The 23,230-nt window shown below is 42.5% G+C and overlaps 1 protein-coding gene across 1 annotated transcript in view; it reads left to right on the forward strand.

Moving 5' to 3' along the window:
- Nucleotides 1-23,230, forward strand: part of LOC138246920 (extracellular calcium-sensing receptor-like) — a 289,548-nt gene that overhangs the window by 16,747 nt on the left and 249,571 nt on the right. Inside the window, exon 4 of the mRNA XM_069201667.1 lies at nt 15,301-15,528. Within this exon, the coding sequence (XP_069057768.1) occupies nt 15,301-15,528 (228 nt within the window). The remainder of the gene's footprint in view (nt 1-15,300; nt 15,529-23,230) is intronic.

Here is a 23,230-nt window from a genome sequence, read left to right on the forward strand (position 1 = left end):
CCTCAATGTTCTTTAATCCAGAGCAAGAGAGATTAAAACAGAAATAAGCGGTGTAGGAGAAAGAAAGAGAAACACAGCAACACAGTGACAAAGGGAGAAAGCAGTGATGAAAACAAAGCTGTAAACGTGAGCTAAAGAGATGGGTGGTCTGGTGGTGGCTGGTGGTGAATTAGAAAGGGATGAGGTAGATTTAAGACGACCCACCCATAATATTCATTTACCCGACCTTCCATTGCTCTGGCCACAGACGTCTGAACAAAATGTTGGACCCCAACACTCATTCTTCTACAAATTAAACACTGTTTACAACTACCATAGTTTTCAAGGCAGACAATTCATGGGATTTTTGGCCTTAAATTTGGCGACCTGACCTCTGTCAGTACGGGAAAGACCGGCCATCCAAATGGATGTTTCCAGTGGCAGAACCGTTAGTGAGTCTGTCATCGGTAGTCCCACCTACTGCCACCCTCCAAATGGGCTTCTAGTGCGAGTAGGGCAGGTGGGACGCCTGCTTCTCTTAAACAAGAATTCCCGTTTCCCCCTTCTCTAAATAAGGAACCTGATTTTCTATGACACATGAGATCACATAGCAGCATTGCACGAATCATGGGCATAGATTCTTTTCCGATCATAGATCTGCCACTGTGATTACATAATAAAAGTAAAAGTGCAACTTAGAAAACTCCAACAGGCTAAATTTGTAATACGCATATCAGTACATGTAGGCAAATCTCAAAATTGAGTTCCTCTTTCTTTTGTAACCTGATACTTCTACCTTTAATAGATTTTCAAGTTTCGTACCATGGTTCATTCAGGTCACAGACAACAAAATATTTATCCATCCCTATGAATGAGAGCAACATAATCTATCCACTTTAGAAAGCACTAACGACATGAAGCTATATATATAATCTTACCCATTTGTAGTATTGTGTTCAATGGAGCCTTGCTTTTTTCACCACCCTTCTAAGCTCTTTTTTTGTTCTCATCTGTGACAAGAGGTCAGAGGTGCAGGACATATGCAAGTAAAAACCACAGCCCATCTAATCAGGGCCTTAGTCTCCTGAAAGCCAGGCCTCAATTCAACATCAAAAAGGAAACATGCCAGGAAGCACCCTCGAACCCTCCTTTGTTGAAACTTGTCTTTAATCATAGGACCTCTGGAAATCATTATCCACCGTTGTGAGGGTAGCTCTCTTTTCTCAATTGAAATGCTAACTTAAGGAAAGAGAAAGAAAAGGTTCCCACATATTGCCCTGTTTTTCTGAACCATTAATGGATTGCAGCCTGCCAATACACTTTGCTGAGTTAACCCAATTCGTGAAGGTAGGAGGAGAATTAGATAGCCATTTAATGCACATTTCCCTACGTTCAATTAATGTCAAAATAAAGATTATATGAGACTGTAATTTCCCTGATTCTCCTTTTAACCTTTTAACCCTTCACCTTCTTGTATGCCAAACATGACCAATGTCAGGCTTACCTTCCTGCCAGAAGATTTAGATGTTTGGACACTGCCAAAATAGATGGACATCGTCTGCATTCTCCAAGTCACACTGAACACAACCCCTCATCCTCTGCCCTCCCACTTTCCTGAAGTTTTTAAGAGACCAATAGGCCCTGTAAATTGTAATCAAATGATTTTTCCGGAGAGATGTGGATTTCACAGCAGATCAAAGTATAGACATTGATACTTGCCAAAGGTGTAATGTATCTGATGAAGGAAGGTCTGCTTTCCAAATCTCTCCCGGCAGTGTGCGAGGTCCACCATCCTTTTGTACTAAAGTCTAATACCATTTGGATACCTCTTTTTTTAGTGGCTGAGTACTTAATAAATCCTCATCCCATTCTGTTCTGTCACCCGCTTTGGATTTTCCCCTGGCCCAGCTCACTATTTAAAAGGACTTGAATATGGAGAGCCTATTGCTCGTAAGCCTTGATAAAGAGTCCCATAAACACAAAGTACCCTCCTCTAACAACTAACCCCATCTTAGTACCTTGATAGTCAGTCAAGAGTAACCTGACATTTTTCATCTGGAAGCCCAACAATATAGATGGAAACTGGAGAATCTAAGCCTCCATCTATTTTCTTTTTGCATAGTTTTTTCGAAGTAATTCTTGCACTTTTATTAGCCAAGACAAAGCTGCCCAATTCTCCCTGCAGTTTTTGAAACCACTCTGCCCTAAAGTGTAATGGTAAAATATTGAAAATAAAGGTAAACTTTGGAAGGATCACCATTTTAATTATGCTACTTCTTCCTAGGATAGAGTGAGGAAGTAGGCCCATAAATGCAAAAGTTTCATGGTTTCTGAGATAAGTCTATTAAAATGTACTTGAGCCATACAATTCCAGATGTTTCACCACTCGTACCCCAAGATAACAGATTTCTTCCTTTTCTGATGGGTTATCAACAGGACCATTCCAAGTCATTAGTTCTATTTTATCAATTTTACCAAATTGTCCAAGACCTTTATATTTTAGGATGTCTAAAACTACAAGAAAGGAGCCTTTAAGTCTCATGTGTAGATTATTAAGTCCTCCACATAAAGTGCCACTTTTTAACCCGATCACAATATTGAAAAAGAAACATTTTCTGTTCTTTTCTAAGCCTTCTAGTGAGTGGTTGACTAAATAAGTCGACAGCAATGGTGAGAGTGGACACCCTTGTTGAGTGCCTCTCCGAATTCAAAATTGTGATGTAAAGTTACTGTTCGCTAATACCCTGTCAGTTGGTGTCTTGTAAATAGCACTTATTTGCCTTAAGAAAGTTATCACCTAACTTAATGCACTTAATGACTGCATAAAGAAATGACCAGCTTAGCCTGACAAAGGCCTTAGCGGCAACAATGGTCATAATAGTTAGAGGCAAATTTGTTTCTGTTGCCACATCTATTGCACTCTCCAAATCATGGGTGAATTAGTGTAATTGACTGTTTTTCATAAACCCTTTTCATAACTCGTGAACCAGTCCTCCAATAGGTTTATTTAACCTGTTAGCTGAAATTTGTGTGAAGATCATATAGCCATCATTGAGCCAAATATTTGGGTCCATATGATTCACACCTTTTTAGATTTTTATTGGCTTTAGAATTGTGGTTATTGTGGCTTAATTCTACGGAGCTGTTGCAAGAAGGGCGTATATATACATTGTGTTTATTAAGCTGGTCAAAATAGGAGTAAGCTTGTCTTTTAAGACCTTATATAAATTATTAGGTGTGCCATCCAGCCTGATGTCATCACATTTTTTAGCCCTCTAATAATTTTGTTTACCTCTACCCCTGTGATTTATTGGTTAAGGTGCTGCTGCATGTTCTCATCTAGGGTGGGGGAATATCCTCTTTTAACCAACTTTCTAATTTCACCAATTTTCGATTCCAAACTCCATCACTTTCCTATTATTTTTTCCTTGTATATGTTGCATAGCTGATCAATCTCCCCCTAATTAAAACTTCATATGCATCCCATAAAATATGTATTGGAGGGGAATCTTTATTTAGTTCGAAGTATTCTGCGTGGTCCTGTTTCAGATGATTAATAAACTCTTGCTCCCTAATAGTGTCCTGTCGAGGGTCCATCTAGTGAGAGTTGAGGTGCTACCAAGAAGAAGTTCCAACTTCACCAAGAAATGGTCAGAAAGATGCTCTGGTTGATGTGATGCAGGGGCGGCTGGCGTTCAAGGCCTAAGGGGCTGCGCCCCTAGCCTTTTCTGGCCTCTTTAGTATAGCATATATTTAATTACATGATGAATGTAAAACATTTTCTGCACAACATTTTCCGAGTGAAAGTTGTGCACTTTGAAAAGCCCCACTGCGCCTGCATCAGTATGTGGCTGAAAGCTGCACAGTAGGGCTGACAGGGCTTGCCCACACAAAGTTCGTATGTTTTCTCAGAACGCAGTGACGTCCCTGGTTTATCTCCTCCTCCACCAGAAGCCCTGATAGTAAACAGCCTGGAGCGTTTTTTGTTCAGCCCAGGCTTCTGAAAACTTCGTGTCACTCCGATATTATTATCCACCCTTTCCTATTTACTCAAATGGTGGTGTGTGATCAGAAGGGTCTACGTACCAGAGGTCTCATTATATTAAAAGAATGTGGCATTGCTGCAAAGAAAATCCCCTTTTCCTGCCTTACAAGCAGTCTGTGGCAGAGAAATGGAATAAATACAATAAATAACTCCATCCAGGGCTCTCTGGGAGACAGGAGTGTGACCTGAAGACCTCAAGTCATAAATATGCCAAAGACAACCCTGCACACAAGTAAGTTGGAGCTCTATCTTTTTTACAGAGAATAAGAAAAAAATCTGTTCTCTCAGCTCTCCTCTTTCACTGCCTCTGTAGGTGATTTCGTCTCTCAAAGGCAGTAATGGTTCCAGTAATTTATCATGGCTAGTTATGCTCGTTTTATTTCTTCTGCAGACTAAGGACGTGATATGTCATATTAAACATGTAATCCGCAGTTCAAATAAACGTGTACCTTTTATCACTGAAACTTCTTCATCCCAGCCGTCTAACATTCACTGACATAGAGCCCACTCTTTCCCCCATTCCTCACGCAGTAGAAGTGGATGCAAGCATGAGTAACTTGGTGTCTTGTCTCGGGTATTGGTAAGTGTTATAATGCTAATCTTATGTTATCTTTATGGAACTGAGACCCCTTGCCACACTAACCTCCCCCACTGTGGCGCCCCAGGCCCTGGCTGAAAATCACTGGCTCCTTTAGAAGTGGAGGTGCTGCATTTGTTCCCTCATGAAATTGATCCAAAAGACGAGCATGGTTCTTGTTCCCTTGCAAAATTGATCCAAATATTGGATTCAAGCACAAAGGGAGAAATATGGGCTTACATTAAGGGCATTTATCTGCTGTACGGCCTTAAAACTGTCCCTATCATCATGCCCTTAGCATTAATGCCAAAAACATGAATTGATATGCAAACAATGAATATTAAAAAGAGATTTAGTTACTCTTATTTCACATGTTTTAATTAATGTTGCTTTCACCAAGAGAGTTAGCTGTTTCATCATGATCTGTTTCTGTCTTCCCTAGTGCACACTTTGATTAGTGGCAGGTGTTTATGAGGGGCTTTCATTGAGAGTGCTGGTTCTGAGGCTGAAGGTAAAGCAAAGTGCCTGTCAGTGTGTTGGCATCTTCACAAAGCACACAGAACAATGGTCACGTTTTCCAGTTACGTTTGACATTTAGGGCCAGATGTATCATGAAGGCCTTTTGCTATTCGGAAATAGCGATTTTTAAGAAATCGCTATTTCCGACTCGCAAAATGGCATGTATCACATTTGCGAATCGGTAATAGCGATTTCTTAAAAATCGCAAATGCTATTACCGAATCGCAAATTGTGATACCGGCACCATTTGCACCTATGGGCCTGTTGGCCCATATCTGCGAATTTTTTGCATTTCCAAAATTGCGATTTCTTAACCAGAAATCGCAATTTTGGAAATGCAAAACCCCAGGGTGCTGGGGGCCTTAGGTCCCCTCTGCTGCACCCCAAAATAATTTTTTGGGACATGTAAGGTGCACACATGCCAAAAGGGCATGTGTGCTTTACATGTACATTTAAAAAATGCATTTTTACATTTTGCACATGGTTACCACCAGGTTCAACCTGGTGGTAAAGAGCGATTCCTAAATGCCCAAATCGCATTTAGGAATGGCTTCATACATGTGCTAAGAAATCGCAAATAAGGAATCCTTATTTGCGATTTCTTAGTTAGAGAGTCGCAATTTGCGACTCTCTAAACAGGGTCGCAATTTTAAGGAATCAGTATTATAGCGATTCCTTCAAATTGTGTTCAGAATGTCTTTCTTACATTCTGAACTGGCTTTTTGCATTTGCAAACAGACATTCGCACCGTTTGCGAATGCAAAAAACCTTGATACATCTGGCCCTTAGTGTAAATGTGTGTGAAGAGGATGCACAGAGGTCATAATATTTAGAAGGCAAAAGCGAAAGGAAATAAAGTGCTTATATGTGAATGAGTGCAATGTATGTTTGGGGTGGTAAAATGAGGGAGATGCAGGGAGTGCATTCAGGGGAGAGTGAAAAGAGGGTGCTGAAGAGGAGAGAGGAGGTTGAAAATGTGCAGATGGATGAGATGTGAAGAGAAATAGGGCAAACATATCTAACATTAAAGAACAAATAACTGAAGGCCCTACTCCTTCCGCAGGCCTCAACAATATTTAATTCATAGTCTCACAATTTCAGAATTTAAACATTTTCAATGTTAATTATTTATACCTAATCATTGTTGTTACTCATTTTTCTTCCACAGCTAACAACCATTGATAAATCCAACTGTACTGACAGGCTTTACTTGATGTCAATTGTTGTGTTATATTTCTGGATGCAATAACATCTCATTTTGCATTTTCCCTTTTAGAGAGCCCCCACTTTTTTCATCCCACTTAAAGACCTGTCTGCACATATTTCTGTATGACTAGTTGCAGCCAGCAGTTGTGTGTGCTTCCTGATGCCTGGTTAGAACATATTCTTCCAAAGTTGATGCTGCATGGAGTGCAAGACAGTGGGTAAACACACACTTTAATGGCCCTGAAGTTGTTGCAGTGTACAATTTGCACATTAAAGTAAAGGGTGAACGTATTAATGCAGTAAGAATTCTGTTTAATATTTCAAGACTATACATTCCCACTGCTTTATAAACCTTCCTTTCTCACTAAATTTATTTCCTTTCAAATGGACCACTTTTTTATATTTTTTCTTGGGTGGAGGACCCACCCTGGACCCCGCGTTTGTCCACTGAGCTTGCTCGCTACATAAAGGTCATACCCAGACTATTACGCCCCACCACTTTCAAATGTCACCAGCTGCCACTGATGTGATGTCCCCATAAGCATATTCCCCAGACTTACATCTGTCAGAAATAAATCTGTTCTGGAGGCATGGCTGTATTTCTTGTTGTGGCAAGTGTAGCCTTATTCAGGCCAGCCCCCTGTTGCTAGGCATCTATTAGGCCCAGGTTCTTCATTATATGGTGGATGGACTCTCTCATCCTAGGAGTATTAACCATTGGTCTGGTGGTGCACTTATGAATAACAGGATCTAGCAAAATATTAAACTCCCCACCTATCATTATATAATTCCCACAGTCAGCTAACTGATTGTAAAGTTCCCAGAGAGGGATTGGTTTGCCTATATTCACACCATAGTAGACTACAAGTTAATCGTCTATACCATATGTTTTGACATTGGCAATGAGCCATCGTACCCATGGATCTGCTGTAAAATTTACTAATCGTGCTTGGGCAGCTTTTTTAATATAATAGCAACGCCCCTCACATTACACTTTGGTTAGTGCAAGCAAAATGATTAATCCATCTTTGTCCCTTTACATTTTTCTCCCATTCCCCTAGGCGTAGGTGCTTTTCCTGCAGCATTATAATATCATTGTCACGGAGTCTCAGAAATTCTAAAATCTTCTTTCTCCTGCTGCCTACCATGAGGCCGTTTATGTTCCAAGTTAAAACCCTTAGGCTGCGTATTATGTTTTGTTCCTTCGTTATGTGGCTTGTACTGGTATTGTGGTATTCTCACAACTCTTTGTATACTCATTGCTGCACATGAGGGATTTTTATTTTTTTATTTTTCCACCATGCTCCCCATCCTGTGTTTAACTAACCTACTATTTACACTTAATGTCAATGTCCCCCCATCCTTATTCCCACCCTAACCTCCCTTGGGGAACCCTTCCCTTAACCACATTTGGTAGTTTACTGTGCCCTTTGGTCTTCTTCTCTCTGAAGTACCTTGTATCTCACTTTCATCTGTTTAATTAGGCTCTCAGCCTCAAGAGGTTCTTTTATGTTGTATATTTTAGTATTCCACATTATCCTTAGTGTGGCTGGAAATTTAAATTGTGGAGTCTCTTGTTGTGATTTTAACTCCTGGATGCATTTCCCCAGCTCCCATTGCTGGCTTTTGGGATGCCTTGGAAATGTCCGAAGTAATACAAAGGGACATTCCCCTTTTTTAAAGCTATTTGGTTTCAGAGCTCATGAGAGAATCTTCTCCTTTAAAGAATAAGAGCTGACATTGATTAAAATATTCCTAAGTTTTTCTCTACTGGGATTTCCCCTGAAAAGGGTCTTGATGCACCCTCTGTATGTCACGATCAAGGTCCATAGTGGCAACTGAGGAAAAGTATTCCTTGATTAAACTTACAAAAAACTGCTTCAGGGCAGATTTAGGGGCTGATTACGAGTTTGCCGTTCCATGGACCGCCATGTTAGCGGTGGCGGTCTGACCGCCAACAGGCTGGCGGAGAAGACCATCAAATTATGATATTAGTGGTAATGCAAACAGAATGCAGCCAAAGTTGATTGGAGCCACCAACAGCCAGGTGGAGACCATGTTTCCGCCAAACACATTACAAGGTTACTCACTGCCAACATTTCCACCGCGGTTGGACCACCATGGAATCCCAGGCAGAAACGTAGTGTATAAAACAAGACACTCACCTCCAGGAAGCCATACTCATCCGGAGGAACCAGAACTAGATGTTATCCCTCTGCTCCTGCTTGCCGAAAGACAATGGATTCATTTCCAACAGGGACCACAACAACTGTAAGTACACACACTTACCTGTTACATTTGTTAAACGTTAACATTTGCACAGTTACATAACATAGGTGCACGGGCTACGCTTACACGTAACAGTACAGTGACACACACACTCACATACAGCAACAAAAACACCCACACATACACAGCACACACACAGCAGCCAGCATACACTCACACAAAACATGTCGAGAACTCTTAGCTACGCATGGCAACACAGCACAGGCCCAGCATCACACATTCCCATAGAACATATGAACTTGTAACAACAACACAACAACTGCACAAATACAAATACATGTAAGACACTCAAAACCAACACGGCCAGAGACCCGACACACATGCAACACAATCTACAACCATTTGTGAAGTAGCACACACAATTACACCATCATCCAACCTAGCAATCGACACACACATCACACATGCAGCACATCGAACCTATTATACCATGCACAATACACGCAGACTCAAACAGTCAAAGCACACAAAGCCACACAACAAAACAAACATATATCAACACACACAAAACACTATACCATGACAACAACATTTCAGCTGCATACACATAACCATCACTCAACACACACCCTATCCCTGGGGGACAAATGCACTGCTCACAATCTCACAGACTGCTCAAACAATACAGGAAGCATCAAGCTGCACACACACACACACACACACAAATACCGACACACAACCAATGTCCGCGAGAAACAACTCAAACCTAGGAAAAGAAATGCAGGACTAAGATCTAACCAGAAACACCAACAACTGGTTGGGTTTAATTTAGATAAAAAACTTGCAATCAATAAGATTGTGAAAGGCCATAGGCCAGTCCATATTGTACAAAATACGTGCCAAAGGCACTAAATGGTTCCTTTGGCTTGGGAGGGGGGTGGACCTTTTTGGGAGGGTTAGACTTATTTTTGGTGAGGAAGGGGCATGGGTAGTGGCAGTGTTGTAGGGGAGGCTTTGGAGGTGGAAGGGATGGCCTTGGGGAGATAAACATATCTTTTAGGGATGTCACGGGGAGAGTAGAGAAAGGTCAAACTCAGAAAATACTTTTTTTTTAGACAAATGGGGATGGTCATCAGAAGGGGGTTTGGGTGTGGAGGGAGAGGCAGTGGTTGTATGGGGTTTAGGTGTGGATGTCTTGATTGCATGTTTGTGGGAGGTATGCTTGTGTGTGGTGTGTGTCTGTTGTGTGGGTGAGTGAAGGTGTTTATGTTTCTTGGTTTGAGGGGGTAGAGATGTTGGGGGATGCTGTGGTGGGTGGGTGGCTGTCTGCTGGGGTGGTGACTGCAGATATGGTGGATGTGCTGCATGTAGGCGGGTCAGTGGTAGTGGTGTCTGCGAGTGTGGTGACTAGTGTGGATGTCTGAGGTTCTCCTTGGGTGCTGTCTGTGGGTAACATAGGTATGGTGGCTGGATGTATTTGTGTGTATGGTGTTGTGTGTGAGGGTGGGGGTGTTGCATGTGTGTGTGTCACTCTCTTTTCCCTCCCCCCTTCCCTGTGTTGTAGGTGCAGTACTCACTGTGGTCGGCGCCGCCGTCTTTGGTGCCCCTGATAGAAGAGAAGGAAGACCAGCATCGGCAGTATCTGCAATTCTGGCTCCATTGAGTCCTGGTTCCTCGTGGGGTGTGGAGAGGTGAGTGTTTTCCCTTCTGTGTACTGTTTCCGCCGTGTTTTTGTTCGTGTTGGTTCTGCCACGGAAAAGGTGGCGGATAGGCGTCTTGAAATACGGTGGGCGGCACTTTGTCTTCAGCCTGTCTGTTGGCGGTTACAGCCGCTGTGTTTGTTGCTACCGCAGTGGCAGTCGGAGTGTTAAACTGGCTGTCTTTGTTGGTGGTTTCCGCCATAGTCGTGATCCCATTTTGTTTTCCCGCCGGACTGTTTGTGGTATTACCGCTGCTTTAACACCGACCGCCAGGGTTGTAATGAGGGCCGTAGTGTGCACAGAGTGCGCAAAGCAGACACTGAAAATCTTTGTGGGGCACTGTTAGGGGGCCCCTGCACTGCCCATGCCAGTGGCATGGGCCCCCAGGGGCCCCACGACACCCGTTCCCGCCAGCCTGGTTCTGGCGGTGAAAACCGCCAGAAACAGGCTGGCGGGAAGGGGGTCGGAATCCCCATGGCGGCGCTGCAAGCAGCGCCGCCATGGAGGATTCTCTGGGCCAGGGGTAAACCGGCGGGAAACCGCTGGTTCCCCTTTTCTGACCGCGGCTTTACCGCCGTGGTCAGAATAGCCCAGGAAGCACCGCCAGCCTGTTGGCGGTGCTTCCGTGGTCGTTGGCCCTGGGGGTCGATGACCGCCAGGGTCAGAATGACCCCCCAAATTTTTACTTATGTGGTGTAAATCCATTTTGTAGTTTACAAGAAATCAAAGAAAATTCTAATTTGTATATCTAAGGTCACAAATAAATCGTAAATATTTGCAAATTTTTGCGAATGCGCGCACGCAAATAGAAGTGCATTAATTGGCTGGCCACAACCTGAACAGAAAGTTGAAACCACTATTTTATGTTACGGGGGAGGGTCCCTGGGGCTGAAAAACAAAATGAAAAGTAGCATACTTCCACAGGGATGTTTGAGGGTCAAATTATGGGTTTAAACTGATTTGTGTTCACCAAGCGAGATACTGGCAATTAATTGAGCCAACATTTTTTTTAACAATTCACAGACTCATTCATACACTAGTTCATTCACTCAAACGTGCACTCACAGACTCATGAGACCACTCACAAACCCGCTCATAGACTCCCATACCCACTTTCAGACAAACTCAGACACTCATGCACCCATTCACAAACCCACTCAGACCCTCATGCACCCACTCACAGACCCACTCAAACCCTCACGCCCCCACTCACGGACCTTCATGCACCCAGTCACAGACCCACTCAGATAGTCACACACCCTTTCACAGACCCAGTCAGACCCTCATGCACTCACTCACAGACCCACTCAGCCACTGACACATTCACTCACAGACCCACTCAGACAGTGAGGCACCAACTCACTGTTCCACTTAGACCCTCATGCCTCCACTCACAGACTGTGAGGAAACAGGGCTGATTGCAGAGGTCCCCTACCTTTCTGCCCCCCTTTTTCACTTTTTGCTGGTGTTTTCCTGACTCTGATGGTGTCTTGGGTACTGCTAACCAGTTCCAAGGCCTGTGCTCTATATAAAATAAGTATGCAGATTAGACTAATTAAAATTGTCTATGTCCACCTACCAATAAGTCCCTAGTATATGGTAGGGCATGAAGCTTTAGGGACCCCAGCATAGGTAGTGCACACATAGATGCACTGCTGAGGTGCCCAGTGTCATGTTAAAAGCAGGCCTTCCTTGCTGGCTGCTCTTAAACTAAAGTTCTCTACAAATTTGACTTTGGAATTAAAAGTACATCCAAAATCTTAAACTATCTTATTCTTACATATATGTCACCCCTAAGGTGTGCCCTATGTGCCCCTAGGGTTAGGTGCCATGTAACAATAAGCAGGGACCTTATAAAAATAGTTTTATAAACCCCGGTGAGGTAAAATAGTCACATTTGTTATTCCTTCACTGTAGTGAAAGGCCTCCATAGGCTAAAATGGGAAGAATTTATTTTAATTAACAAAGTCCCCTGAGGTGTCAGATACCTCAAGTATGGTATCAAATGAACTGTTTTAATAAAACCCACGACAAACTATTGTTGGATTTAATATAACTAGTTCAGGTAAAGAGTTTTAAACTCAACCTAAAATGTTGCCAACTTCATCTCTGAAGTGCCCTTCTCTGATTGGCCAGCCTCTGACAGCCTGGCCAGACTGCCTTGATGAGGTGTGAAGTGGCCTGGGCTAAACACAAAGGATATGCCGGGGGAGGGACCCCACGTTCCAGAAGCTCTTGTTTGTTGCTCCTTGAGGGTGCAGACTACAACTCCCAGAATGCATCTGGCTCAAACTCCAAAACGGCCACTGGACAGTGGTCAGCTGGTCAGTCTCTTCAGGATCTGAGGCAGGGGACTCTGGTTAGCAACAACAATTGTAAGTTGTGGGATTTATTATAACAATTAATTTGATACCAAACTTGAGGAATCTGACCCTTAAGGGGACTTTGTTAATTAAAATACAGTCTCTCTCCATTTTGGCCTATGGAGGAGAACTTTTGGGGAAAAGCTCCATTGATGGACCGACCCTCCGGGGCAACTCTAGGTGGCTTGCCACAACCATGACCCAGCCTGACTTGTAGGTTCGTCCCGCTGAAGAAAATCTCTGAAAAAGTGACTACGTCCGAAAGTAGAAAGTTGACCGGGACCTCCCACGCAGTGTATCCAAAGAGGGCTCCAAGGACGTTTGATCAAGATTCAGGTTCAGCCCGGACGAAGGATTTTCATCTCGAAAAATCATCTAAGTCAAAATGTAGAAATCTTTACCGAGGGCTCCCGCGACATGTTTCCGAGGAAGGGCTCAAGGGAGGTCAGATCGAAGAAAATCTTCAAGAAAACAACTAAGTCCGAAAATAAACTTTTGACCGAGGCCTCTTGCTTGCTGTAGCCGAGCAGGGCTCCATCATGGTCGGCCTTAAACTTTGCCCCGGCCGAGGTGCGACCAGATGACCAGATTGGCACTTTTTTTCTGAGGCGCTAAAAAACACAAATTCTTTAAAAATAATATCTATGGTCCCCTTCATCCTTCATCCGATTTTATTCATTTGAGTGTCATTTTATAGATAAACATATTATATCTATTTTTATCGAATGGTGTTGGATTTTTATTGTGTTCTGTGTTTTACTTATTTACTGTTTTGTGATTCGTAAATGCTTTACCCACTTGTCTCCTAAGTTAAGCCTTGTTGCTCTTTGCCAAGCTACCAAGGATTGAACTGGGTTTAATTTATTGAGACCTAACTGGACCTAAGTGGAGGTTAGTGGCCTATTTTTAAGTGTGGGTACTTACCTGGCCTTACCAATAATCCACTTTCCAACACAGACACTCATGCTCCCACTCATAGACCCACTCAGACCCTCATGCACCACTCACAGATCCACTCAGACACTGATGCACCCACTCACAGACCCACTCAGACACTGATGATTCCACGCACAGACCCACTCAGACCCTTATGCACCCACTCACAGAAACACTCAGACACTCACACACCCGGTTTCACACCCAGACAGACACTCTCAAACCCAGAGACACCATCTCACATCTATTCTCACATGAAGAGAGACAGATTGTTTGGCTGTGCATGGTGTGGTTATGGGGGTTGAGGCTCTCCGCAGCGATGGTTGGATTAACGTATAATAATGAAAATTACTATAGGTTAAAAAAAAAAACATAGAAATTCTCTGAAAAAAACAAAGGTTACAGGGATGTTATAGTTAGGGAATAGAATTTAAAAAAACATAGAAATTCACTGAGAAAACCAAAGGTTGCAGTGACACTATAGTTAGGCTCAGATTTTAAACATAGATCACCATAGAAATTCACCTGTGATAGTCAGAGTTATCTCAAGTAACAAGAACTCACTTGTGTCCTATAACTTGCGCCTCTGCCTTGCAACATTTTCCGTAAAATTTTGTGCTGCAAATATTACATTGATATTATCAGTGATGTTATCAAAGATGTCATGAGGGTTGTCATTTTTGGGGTAATTACCAATGCATGGCGAGGACGTGAGTTATAGTCACTTTAGGGCATGAGATATAGTTACCTGAGATAACTGTAACTATAACAGGAGATTGGACTTTTATAGTTTTGTACGTTTAAAATCTGAGCCTAACTACAATGTCCCTGTAACCTTAGCTTTTATCTATCTATCTATCAATCTATCTATCTATCTATCTATCTATCTATCTATCTATCTATCTATCTATCTATCTATCTATCTATCTATCTATATGTATGTGAATATTTTTTTTTTTATAACATTATATCTAAAAAATGACTAAGAAAATCAAGACAAGGCACTTAGTGAAACACCGCCTGCCAATGCAGTTACTACCTGGTAACTAGGAAAGGCCAACACGTGAAGTGTGAAGAGCAGTCTACTTGCTCGAGTATGTATGACATTACTTCTATCATTATTTCTTTCAAGAAGGGGGTTAAGCTGAGCTATTAGGTCTAAAGTAACCTGACAACTTAGTCTATGCTTATCAAATATCTGCCCCTCTGTTTGTTCAAAAAGGGTTATCCTCACCCTAAGATTGCTTCCCTGTCTCCTCCTCCTCCTCATCTGCAGAACAGCCAGTATTTACATCTTCCTTGCCATCACATTCAAAGTAGCCACTTTGTATCACTTGCCATCATCACACCCAAAGCTTATAGCTAAAGTTCCTTCCTGTATATTATATGCAATAATTTGCTAGAAAAGATGCAAACATCATTAGGTGAGACCTATTAACGAGCATCCCTGAAAGGAGGATCACCGATATAATTCCTATCCTATCAGCATCAGGAAGACTGCAGTATTGTTGATGACAAGGAAAGCTACTGAGCTTAACTTTTAATTGGTGGTAACACACAACTCATTTTTGGTACACAAGAAAGAAAGTTGATGTGGGAACTGTTGTTTTTAGTGGCTACTCACTCACTCATGGTTTCTTGGGAAATATAGTAATTGAAAGATTGATCTCATGCTGAGACTTTTGCAAAGTGAATTGCATCTAGTCTTTTATAATATTACGGTGAAAAGACAATTTTTTCTTCCAGCTTCTACACTACGTGAAGAATGTCCGAGCAAAGAACTCAGCTGGCAAAGAGGTGTTTTTTGACAAAAATGGAGATGCCCCACCTCTGGTCGATTTTATCAACTGGCAGATGACCTCAAAGGACACGAGCAGGTTTCTGAAATTGGGTACCTATGAGGCTAATGCACTGAAGGGCCAGAAGCTCATCATCAATAGCAGTGGCATTGAATGGGGTTGGGATTTTCATATGGTAAGAGAAAACAGGTTTCCCAAATACAACTCTATAATTTAGAACATCAACAATTTTCAGCACTGTGTAAATACAACTTACTGGGAGGAACAAGCCATCCGTAAAAGCATGTTCTATGTATGGCTCTGGTAGAGAGAGGGTGAACAACTGCATTCACATGCAGTAATTCACTGCTATGTGATAGCATCAGTTGTTAACAAAAGCAGTTACATATGCCCCCCATTACTTTTCTGTCCTTGCATAGTACTTGAAAGCAGAGGTAGGTCCTTTGGTGGGTCACATTTTACATACAAGTATGGGCAGATAACTGTGAATAACATTGATGTTTTTCATCTTAGGGTTTTGTGAGTGATCACAGACAACTCGAGCTTCGGTCTCTTTGGCAATGTGATGTCACTCAGAACCTCTGGTGACAAAACATTCCTGTAATTCACTGTCACCTGTCTATATTTATATATAATATTAACATAGTATATTATTATTAGTGTAAATGATAAATTGAGAAGATGGTGATTAAGTGAAGAGGATCCGCTGTGCTGATCAGAGGCCACACCAAAACGATGTTTGATGATTTGTTAATTTGTCAGACTTTATTAATTCTTATTAGGTTTTTTAACAAAAACAGTGAGACAGAGGGCCTGATTACGACCTTGACGGATGGGATACTCTGTCACAAAGGTGATGGATATCCTGCCCATATCTCCCACCGTTTTACAAGTTCCATAGGATATAAAGGAACTTGTAACATGGCGAACAGGATATCCGTCACCTTTGTGAAGAAGCATCTCATTCGCCAAGGTCGTAATTAGGCCCAAAGCCTCTCCATGTCACTTTAGCAAAAAACAATTGTTGATCATTTTGAGATTAGCAAAAGAGCAATATTGGTTTCATTTATACAGAAAACTGTGTCAAACCATGTAAAATAAAGGACAAGTGAGGAAGATAAGGGAGGAGGATAAGTAAGGGAAAGAATGGTAAAGAAAAGGGAAAAATACCAGTGGGACTTAGTACAGTAAACATGTGCTTGGCCCGTAGAATCTTCCATCAAATCTTTTTGTAGGTCAACTCTTGTTGGAGTCAGGGAGAAGAGTTGTTGTGCCCAATAATAGGATGTCACACATGTAATAAGCAGTAGACAATAAATATCCAAAAATACATGCTTGTAGATGATAGGTATCTAGTCATGGTTTTGTAGCAACTATACAAACCAATATATATCATGGTCTATTAAACATGGCATTTTCTTTTGGTGAATAGCATGTAAAGAAAGAAGTTTAATGTGCATTGCTACCACCAACCTGTGGTCTCCCCTAAAGTAATAATTGCAAATGTGAATACCTGACATAGCCTTGAGATGCTTTCATGATCAGGGTACTCAGGTTGTCTTTGAGGTCCCCCAGTTGTCAAGGTACATGAGACCCCACTGGTGTCACTGGAATTGTATTACCTCAACAAAGGCCCTGGTAACAGTTTTAGACGTAGGGAAGAGTTCACTCTTGCTGCAATTCAATGTATATTCTGTAAAAGTAGATAATTCAGTAATCATGGAGGTTAAGGAAGGTAAGGAGCTCTCTAATCTGGTGAGTGTGAGTAGTATGCCATTAGCATAGTGTTAAGACTTACCTCCCCCTGCTCATGTATGGATGTTCCTCATTGTAGATGTTTGTTATATATGGCCACTCGCAACTGGTTCTAAAGCTAACAAAAACAAAAGTGGAGATAGGGGACAGCCCCATCCCATTCTCCTGTTAACCACAAATGTAATTGTAATTGAAACTGTATTTATGTAGTGCTTACTACCACTGATGAGGCTTTGTAGCGCGTTTCAGCAAGTAGAATGCTACTCCAGAACCCTGAAGGATTAGTGATGGATTAGTATGGGGAAATATGATTACGGTATTAGTATAGGGAGTTATGAGTTAATTTGAGCAGAGGACATGTGAGTCTGTAAATTGATTTGAATAGAATAATGGAGGTATAGAGGAGGGAAGAATCTAGAAGTGTTAGTGGGGAAATTATAGTAGTAAGATGAGATTTGGGATGAGTAAAGGAGAGGTGGAGGATGTAAAAGTCTGTAGAAAGTGGTTAGACAGACCATAGTAGTTACATGGGGTTTGGGATGAGTCACAGGAGAGATAAATGAAGGGGAATTTAGTAGGGTTGTTTGGGGGTTCATAGCCATGAACTGTGGTTTGGGGTGAGCCAGGAGAGGTAGAGGAGAGAGGACTCTAGGAAGGGTTATTTTGAAGATCATAGTAGTAGAATGGGTTTGGAATGAGTCAGAGAGTGGAGGTAGAGGATAGATTGATAGTGGTATAGGGTGATGGTCAGACAGAGTAAAGCTTTCGAGAGAGTAATCGAGGGAATAAATGTGTAAGGAATATAATATATTGAGATTTAGGGCTACATGTACTAATGTTTGGTTCTGCGCCTTGCAATTTGCGAGTCGCAAAATCTTATGTTGCATAGTGTCACTGACACTATTTGCAATTCGCAAGGGGGTCGCAAATGCCCACCTCATGAATATTCATGAGGTAGGTCGCAATTTGCACCCCCCTTGGGACTGGCAGCCCGCACAGGAATGGTGGCCTGCTGGAGACAGCAGACCACCATGTCTGTGGCTGCTTTTAAATAAAGCAGTTTTTATTTTAAATGCAGCCCGTTTTCCTTAACCCCTTGGGTGCGAGTGTCGGCCAGTACCTCCCTGGTGCGGGTCACGACCAGTGGCCGACACCAGGGAGGGGGTTAATAAATCCTTGGGTGCGTCGCACAAGAGTATTTTTTTTTTTTTTAGCCCCGGGAGACACAGAAGCTTTTCCGTGTCTCCCCCGTCCCCCACCCGCCCCTTTGTGCCGTCAGCGCGCAGCGAGGCGCAGTGACGTCACCTTGTTGATTTCCCTATTGGAGAAGGAATCGGCCGCTTCCTGCTCCGATGGGGAAAATGGCCCCAAACGGCCTTCCCCACATTCGGGAAGGCCTCGTAAGAAAGGGGAGACTCTCCCCTTTTTTACGAGGCCTTCCTGAAAGTGTTTCCTGAAACCCGATCGCAGCACAGCTGCGATCGGGGGCCAGGAAACACCACTAGACACCAGGGATTTCATGTTTTCCGAGCGGGCCGACCCCCCGGGGGCATCTTTAAAAAACATAGGTGTCCCCTGAGGGGGCGTCATCGCTCGTGATCGCGCCCCCCCAGGGGCTCAATTTTATTTAAAAAATAAATAAATAATAAAAAAAAAGAAGTGGACAGGGGGTCGCCCGTGGGCAGGGCGAGCCAATTTTTTTTTTTTGTTGTTGTAGGGTTTCCCTGGGGGCCATTTTGGCCCCCAAGGAAACCATACAACTACTAAAAAAAATATAGATCTATATATATATATATATATAGATAGATCTATATATATAGATATATCTATGTAGATGTATCTATCTATATGGATATATCTATAGGTAGATCTATATATATACATCTATCTATAGATATATCTTTGTAGATAGATCTATATAAAGATAGATCTATATATATATATATATATATATATATATATATATATATATATATATAGGTAGATAGATCACCGTTGTCAATACATGTGTGGTTTCCCTGGGGGCTGCGATCGGCCCCCAGGAAAACCAGACCCACATATAAAAGTGATCTATATATATATATATATATATATATATATATATATATATATTTGCCACCAGTTGTCTTGCAGTTGCAGCTTGCGTCTTCAAAGCAATGCACATTCTTCAACTGACGCATTTCAACTGTAGCTTTTAGGCAGCAATAAAAAAGTCAAGTAAGTATTGTAATTATGTTTCTGCTACAAAAGGATCAGACTTTTGTCTAGTGGCAGTTTTAGTGCCATAAAGAAGCGCAGAAGGTTTATATGCCTACTGCAAAGAGCAAATCTGTATTTTATGTAAATAGCTGAGTACATTAGTAAAGTCAGCCATTACCTGTGCTATAATACAAATGAAATGTATGTGCGGGTGGAGGGCGGCTATGGAGAGATGAAGGGCACTTTTGCTGGGTGGTAATGAGGGAATCCGAGGAGGAGGGAGTGGGAGCACCAATAATGATTGTTGGACTGGGCGCAGGAGGTGCTAAAGACTTTGACGAATGGTATGTGACATGGTGTTTTTTGAGTGTCTTGAAAAAACCTGCTGATTGAGGGAAGAAGCGCAGGTAAGGTGGCCTCTACTGTTGCACGTATCTCACACACACCATCGATTTTGTGACTGTCTACGTAGGCTAGTGTTTTAGAGCAACAGTTTAGCCAATAGCAGAGATGGCATCTTGATGGATGACTGCTGCCGTCACTCGGGTTATAGAGGACAGCTCTGACATAGGATCAGAGACTGAGACATCAGATACTGAGACAGCATCTGAGGGATAGGACAATGGCGCAGACTCTGGGAGTGATTTTTCAGTCAGAGGAGTCCCATTCGATAACTCCTCTTCCAGTAAATTATGAGGGAGGTAATGAGGACAGCCCTGCTGTCCCTTCGCAAGCACAGTCGCACAGTCTGTGCAACAGGGTAATAGTTGGTTAGCCCAACCCAGAGAGCAGGTGAATGCGGCGGCAAGCAGAGAGAGAGAGTGCTCTCTTGGGAGCTCCCCAATTTAGTTCAGCCCCAAATTCCACTGCCCAAATCGTTTTGTGGAGACATCAAAATTATCTATCACAAAACAAACTGGTTTTGTAAGGCAGGCACCTGTGTTTTTGGTCCTGGGTTTGGCGGCCATGTAGAGAAACATACTAATATCAAACATTTCTAAAAACTAGACATTCGGGGGAGTCCACAGAGGTGTAATTTGTGTGGATTCCCCAAAATTTTCATACCCAGAATACCCTGCAAAGCTGAAATGTTGAATAAAAACTCTATTTTTCTCGCATTTCTGTCACACAAACTACAGGAATATGCTGGGATCCACAAAATTCCTACCACCCAGTGATTCCTCACCTGTCCTAATAAAAACACTACCCCACTTGAGTGCCTATACCTAGTGCCTGCGTCAGGAATGGATCACCCCAGGGTCAACAGCTGCCTCATGTAAGGACCAACATTGACCGTTGTGTGATCTATTCCTGTTGCAGGCACCAGGACTACCCACACAAGTGAGGTACCATTTCTATCGGGAGACTTGGGGGAACGCTGGGTGAAAGGAAATTTGTGGCTCCTCTCATATTTCAGAACTTTCTGTCACTGAAATGTGAGGAAGAAGTGTTTTTTTAGCCACATTTTGAGGTTTTCAAAGGATGCTGGGTAGCAAAACCTGGTCAGAGCCCTACAAGTCACCCCATCTAGGATTCCCCTAGGTCTCTAGTTTTCAAAAATGCACAGGTTTGGTAGGTTTCCCTAGGTGCCGGCTGAGCTAGAGGCCAAAATCTACAGGTAGGCACTTTGTAAAAAACACCTCTGTTTTCTGTCAAAAAATGGGATGTGTCCACGTTGTGTTTTGGGGCATTTCCTGTCGCAGGCGCTAGGCCTACCCACACAAGTGAGGTATCAATTTTATCGGGAGACTTGGGGAAGGCTGGGTGGAAGGAAATTTGTGGCTCCTCTCAGATTCCAGAACTTTCTGTCACCGAAATGTGAGGAAAATGTGTTTTTTTAGCCAAATTTTGAGGTTTGCAAAGGATTCTGGGTAACAGAACCTGTTCAGAGACCCACAAGTCACCCCATCTTGGATTCCCCTAGGTGTCTAGTTTTCAAAAATGCCAAGTATTGCTAGGTTTCCCTAGGTGCCGGCTGAGCTAGAGGCCAAAATCCACAGCTAGGCACTTTGACGAAAACAGGTCTGTTTTCTTTGGGAAAATGTGATGTGTCCACGTTGTGTTTTGGGGCATAACCTGTCGCAGGCGCTAGGCCTTCCCACACAAGTGAGGTACCATTTTTATCGGGCGACTTGGTGGAACGCTGGGTGTAAGGAAATTTGTGGCTCTTCTCAGATTCCAGAACTTTCTGTCACCGAAATGCGAGGAAAAAGTGTTTTTTTGGCCAAATTTTGAGGTTTGCAAAGCATTCTGGGTAACTGAACCTGGTCAGAACCCCACAAGTCACCCCATCCTGGATTTCCCTAGGTGTCTAGTTTTAAAAAATGCACAGGTTTGGTAGGCTTCCCTAGGTGCCGGCTGAGCTAGAAGCCAATATCTACAGCTAGGCACTTTGCAAAAAACACGTTAGATTTCAATTTAAAAATGTGATGTGTCCATGTTGCGTTTCCTGTAGCGAGCATCAGACCTACCCACGCAAGTGAGGTACCATTTTTATCGGGAGACTTGGGGGAACACAGAATAGCAAAACAAGTGTTATTGCCCTTGTCTTTCTCTACACTTTTTCCTTCCACATGTAAGACAGTGTGTAAAAAAGACATCTATTTGAGAAATGGCCTGTAATTCACATGCTAGTATGGGCACCCCGGAATTCAGAGATGTGCAAATAACCACTGCTTCTCAACACCTTATCTTATGCCCATTTTGGAAATACAAAGGTTTTCTTGATACCTATTTTTCACTCTTTATATTTCAGCAAATGAATTGCTGTATTCCCGGTATAGAATGAAAACCCATTGCAAGGTGCACCTCATTTATTGGCTCTGGGTACCTAGGGATCTTGATGAACCTACAAGCCCTATATATCCTCGCAACCGGAAGAGTCCAGCAAACGTAACGGTATATTGCTTGAAAAAATCTGACATTGCAGGAAAAAGTTACAGAGTAAAACATGGAGAAAAATGGCTATTTTTCAGCTCACTTTCAATATTTGTTTTATTTCAGCTGTTATTTTCTGTAGGAAAACCTTGTAGGATCTACAGAAATGACCCCTTTCTGAATTCAGAATTTTGCCTACTTCTCAGAAATGTTTAGCTTTCCGGGATCCAGCATTGGTTTCACACCCATTCCTGTCACTAACTTGAAGGAGGCTGAAAGCACCAAAAATAGTAAAAATGGGGTATGTCCCAGTAAAATGCTAAAATTGTGTTGAAAAATGTGGTTTTCTGATTCAAGTCTGCCTGTTCCTGAAAGGTGGGAAGATGGTGATTTTAGCACCAGAAACCCTTTCATGGAAAAAAACACAAGCCTTCTTCGGCAGCCCTTTTTTCCCATTTAAAAAAAAAAAAACTAAATTTTCACTGTATTTTGGCTAATTTCTTGGTCTCCTCCAGGGGAAACCACAAAGTCTGGGTACCATTAGAATCCCTAGGATGTTGGAAAAAAAGGATGAAAATTTGGCGTGGATAGCTTATGTGGACAAAATGTTATGAAGGCCTAAGCGCGAACTACCCCAAATAGCCAAAAAAGGGCTCAGCACGGGGGGGGAGGGGGGGAGGCCCAGCAGCTAAGCGGTTAAAGGAAAACGAGATGCATTTCAAAAACTAAAAATGAAACGTTTTTGTTTAATTTTTTCAGAGCAGGCAGTGGTCTGTAGCCCCACTACCTGCTCTGAAAAACTGTTTTTAATGACATTCACAAAGGGGAAGGTGTCCCATGGGGACCCGTTCCCATTTGCAAATGGTTTAGCAGCAGTGTGACACTGGTGCTAACTGCAATTGTTTTGTGACTGCATTCGCGGTCACAAAACAATCATACGTGGGACTACGAGTCGCAAGTAGGAAGGGAACACCCCACCCTAATTGCGAGTCGCAATCCCTATTTGCGATTCGGTAAATAGTTTACTGATTCTCAAAAATGGTTTG

The sequence above is a fragment of the Pleurodeles waltl genome, chromosome 7 (assembly GCF_031143425.1).
Source record: "Pleurodeles waltl isolate 20211129_DDA chromosome 7, aPleWal1.hap1.20221129, whole genome shotgun sequence".
Classification (NCBI taxonomy): Eukaryota; Metazoa; Chordata; class Amphibia; order Caudata; family Salamandridae; genus Pleurodeles; species Pleurodeles waltl.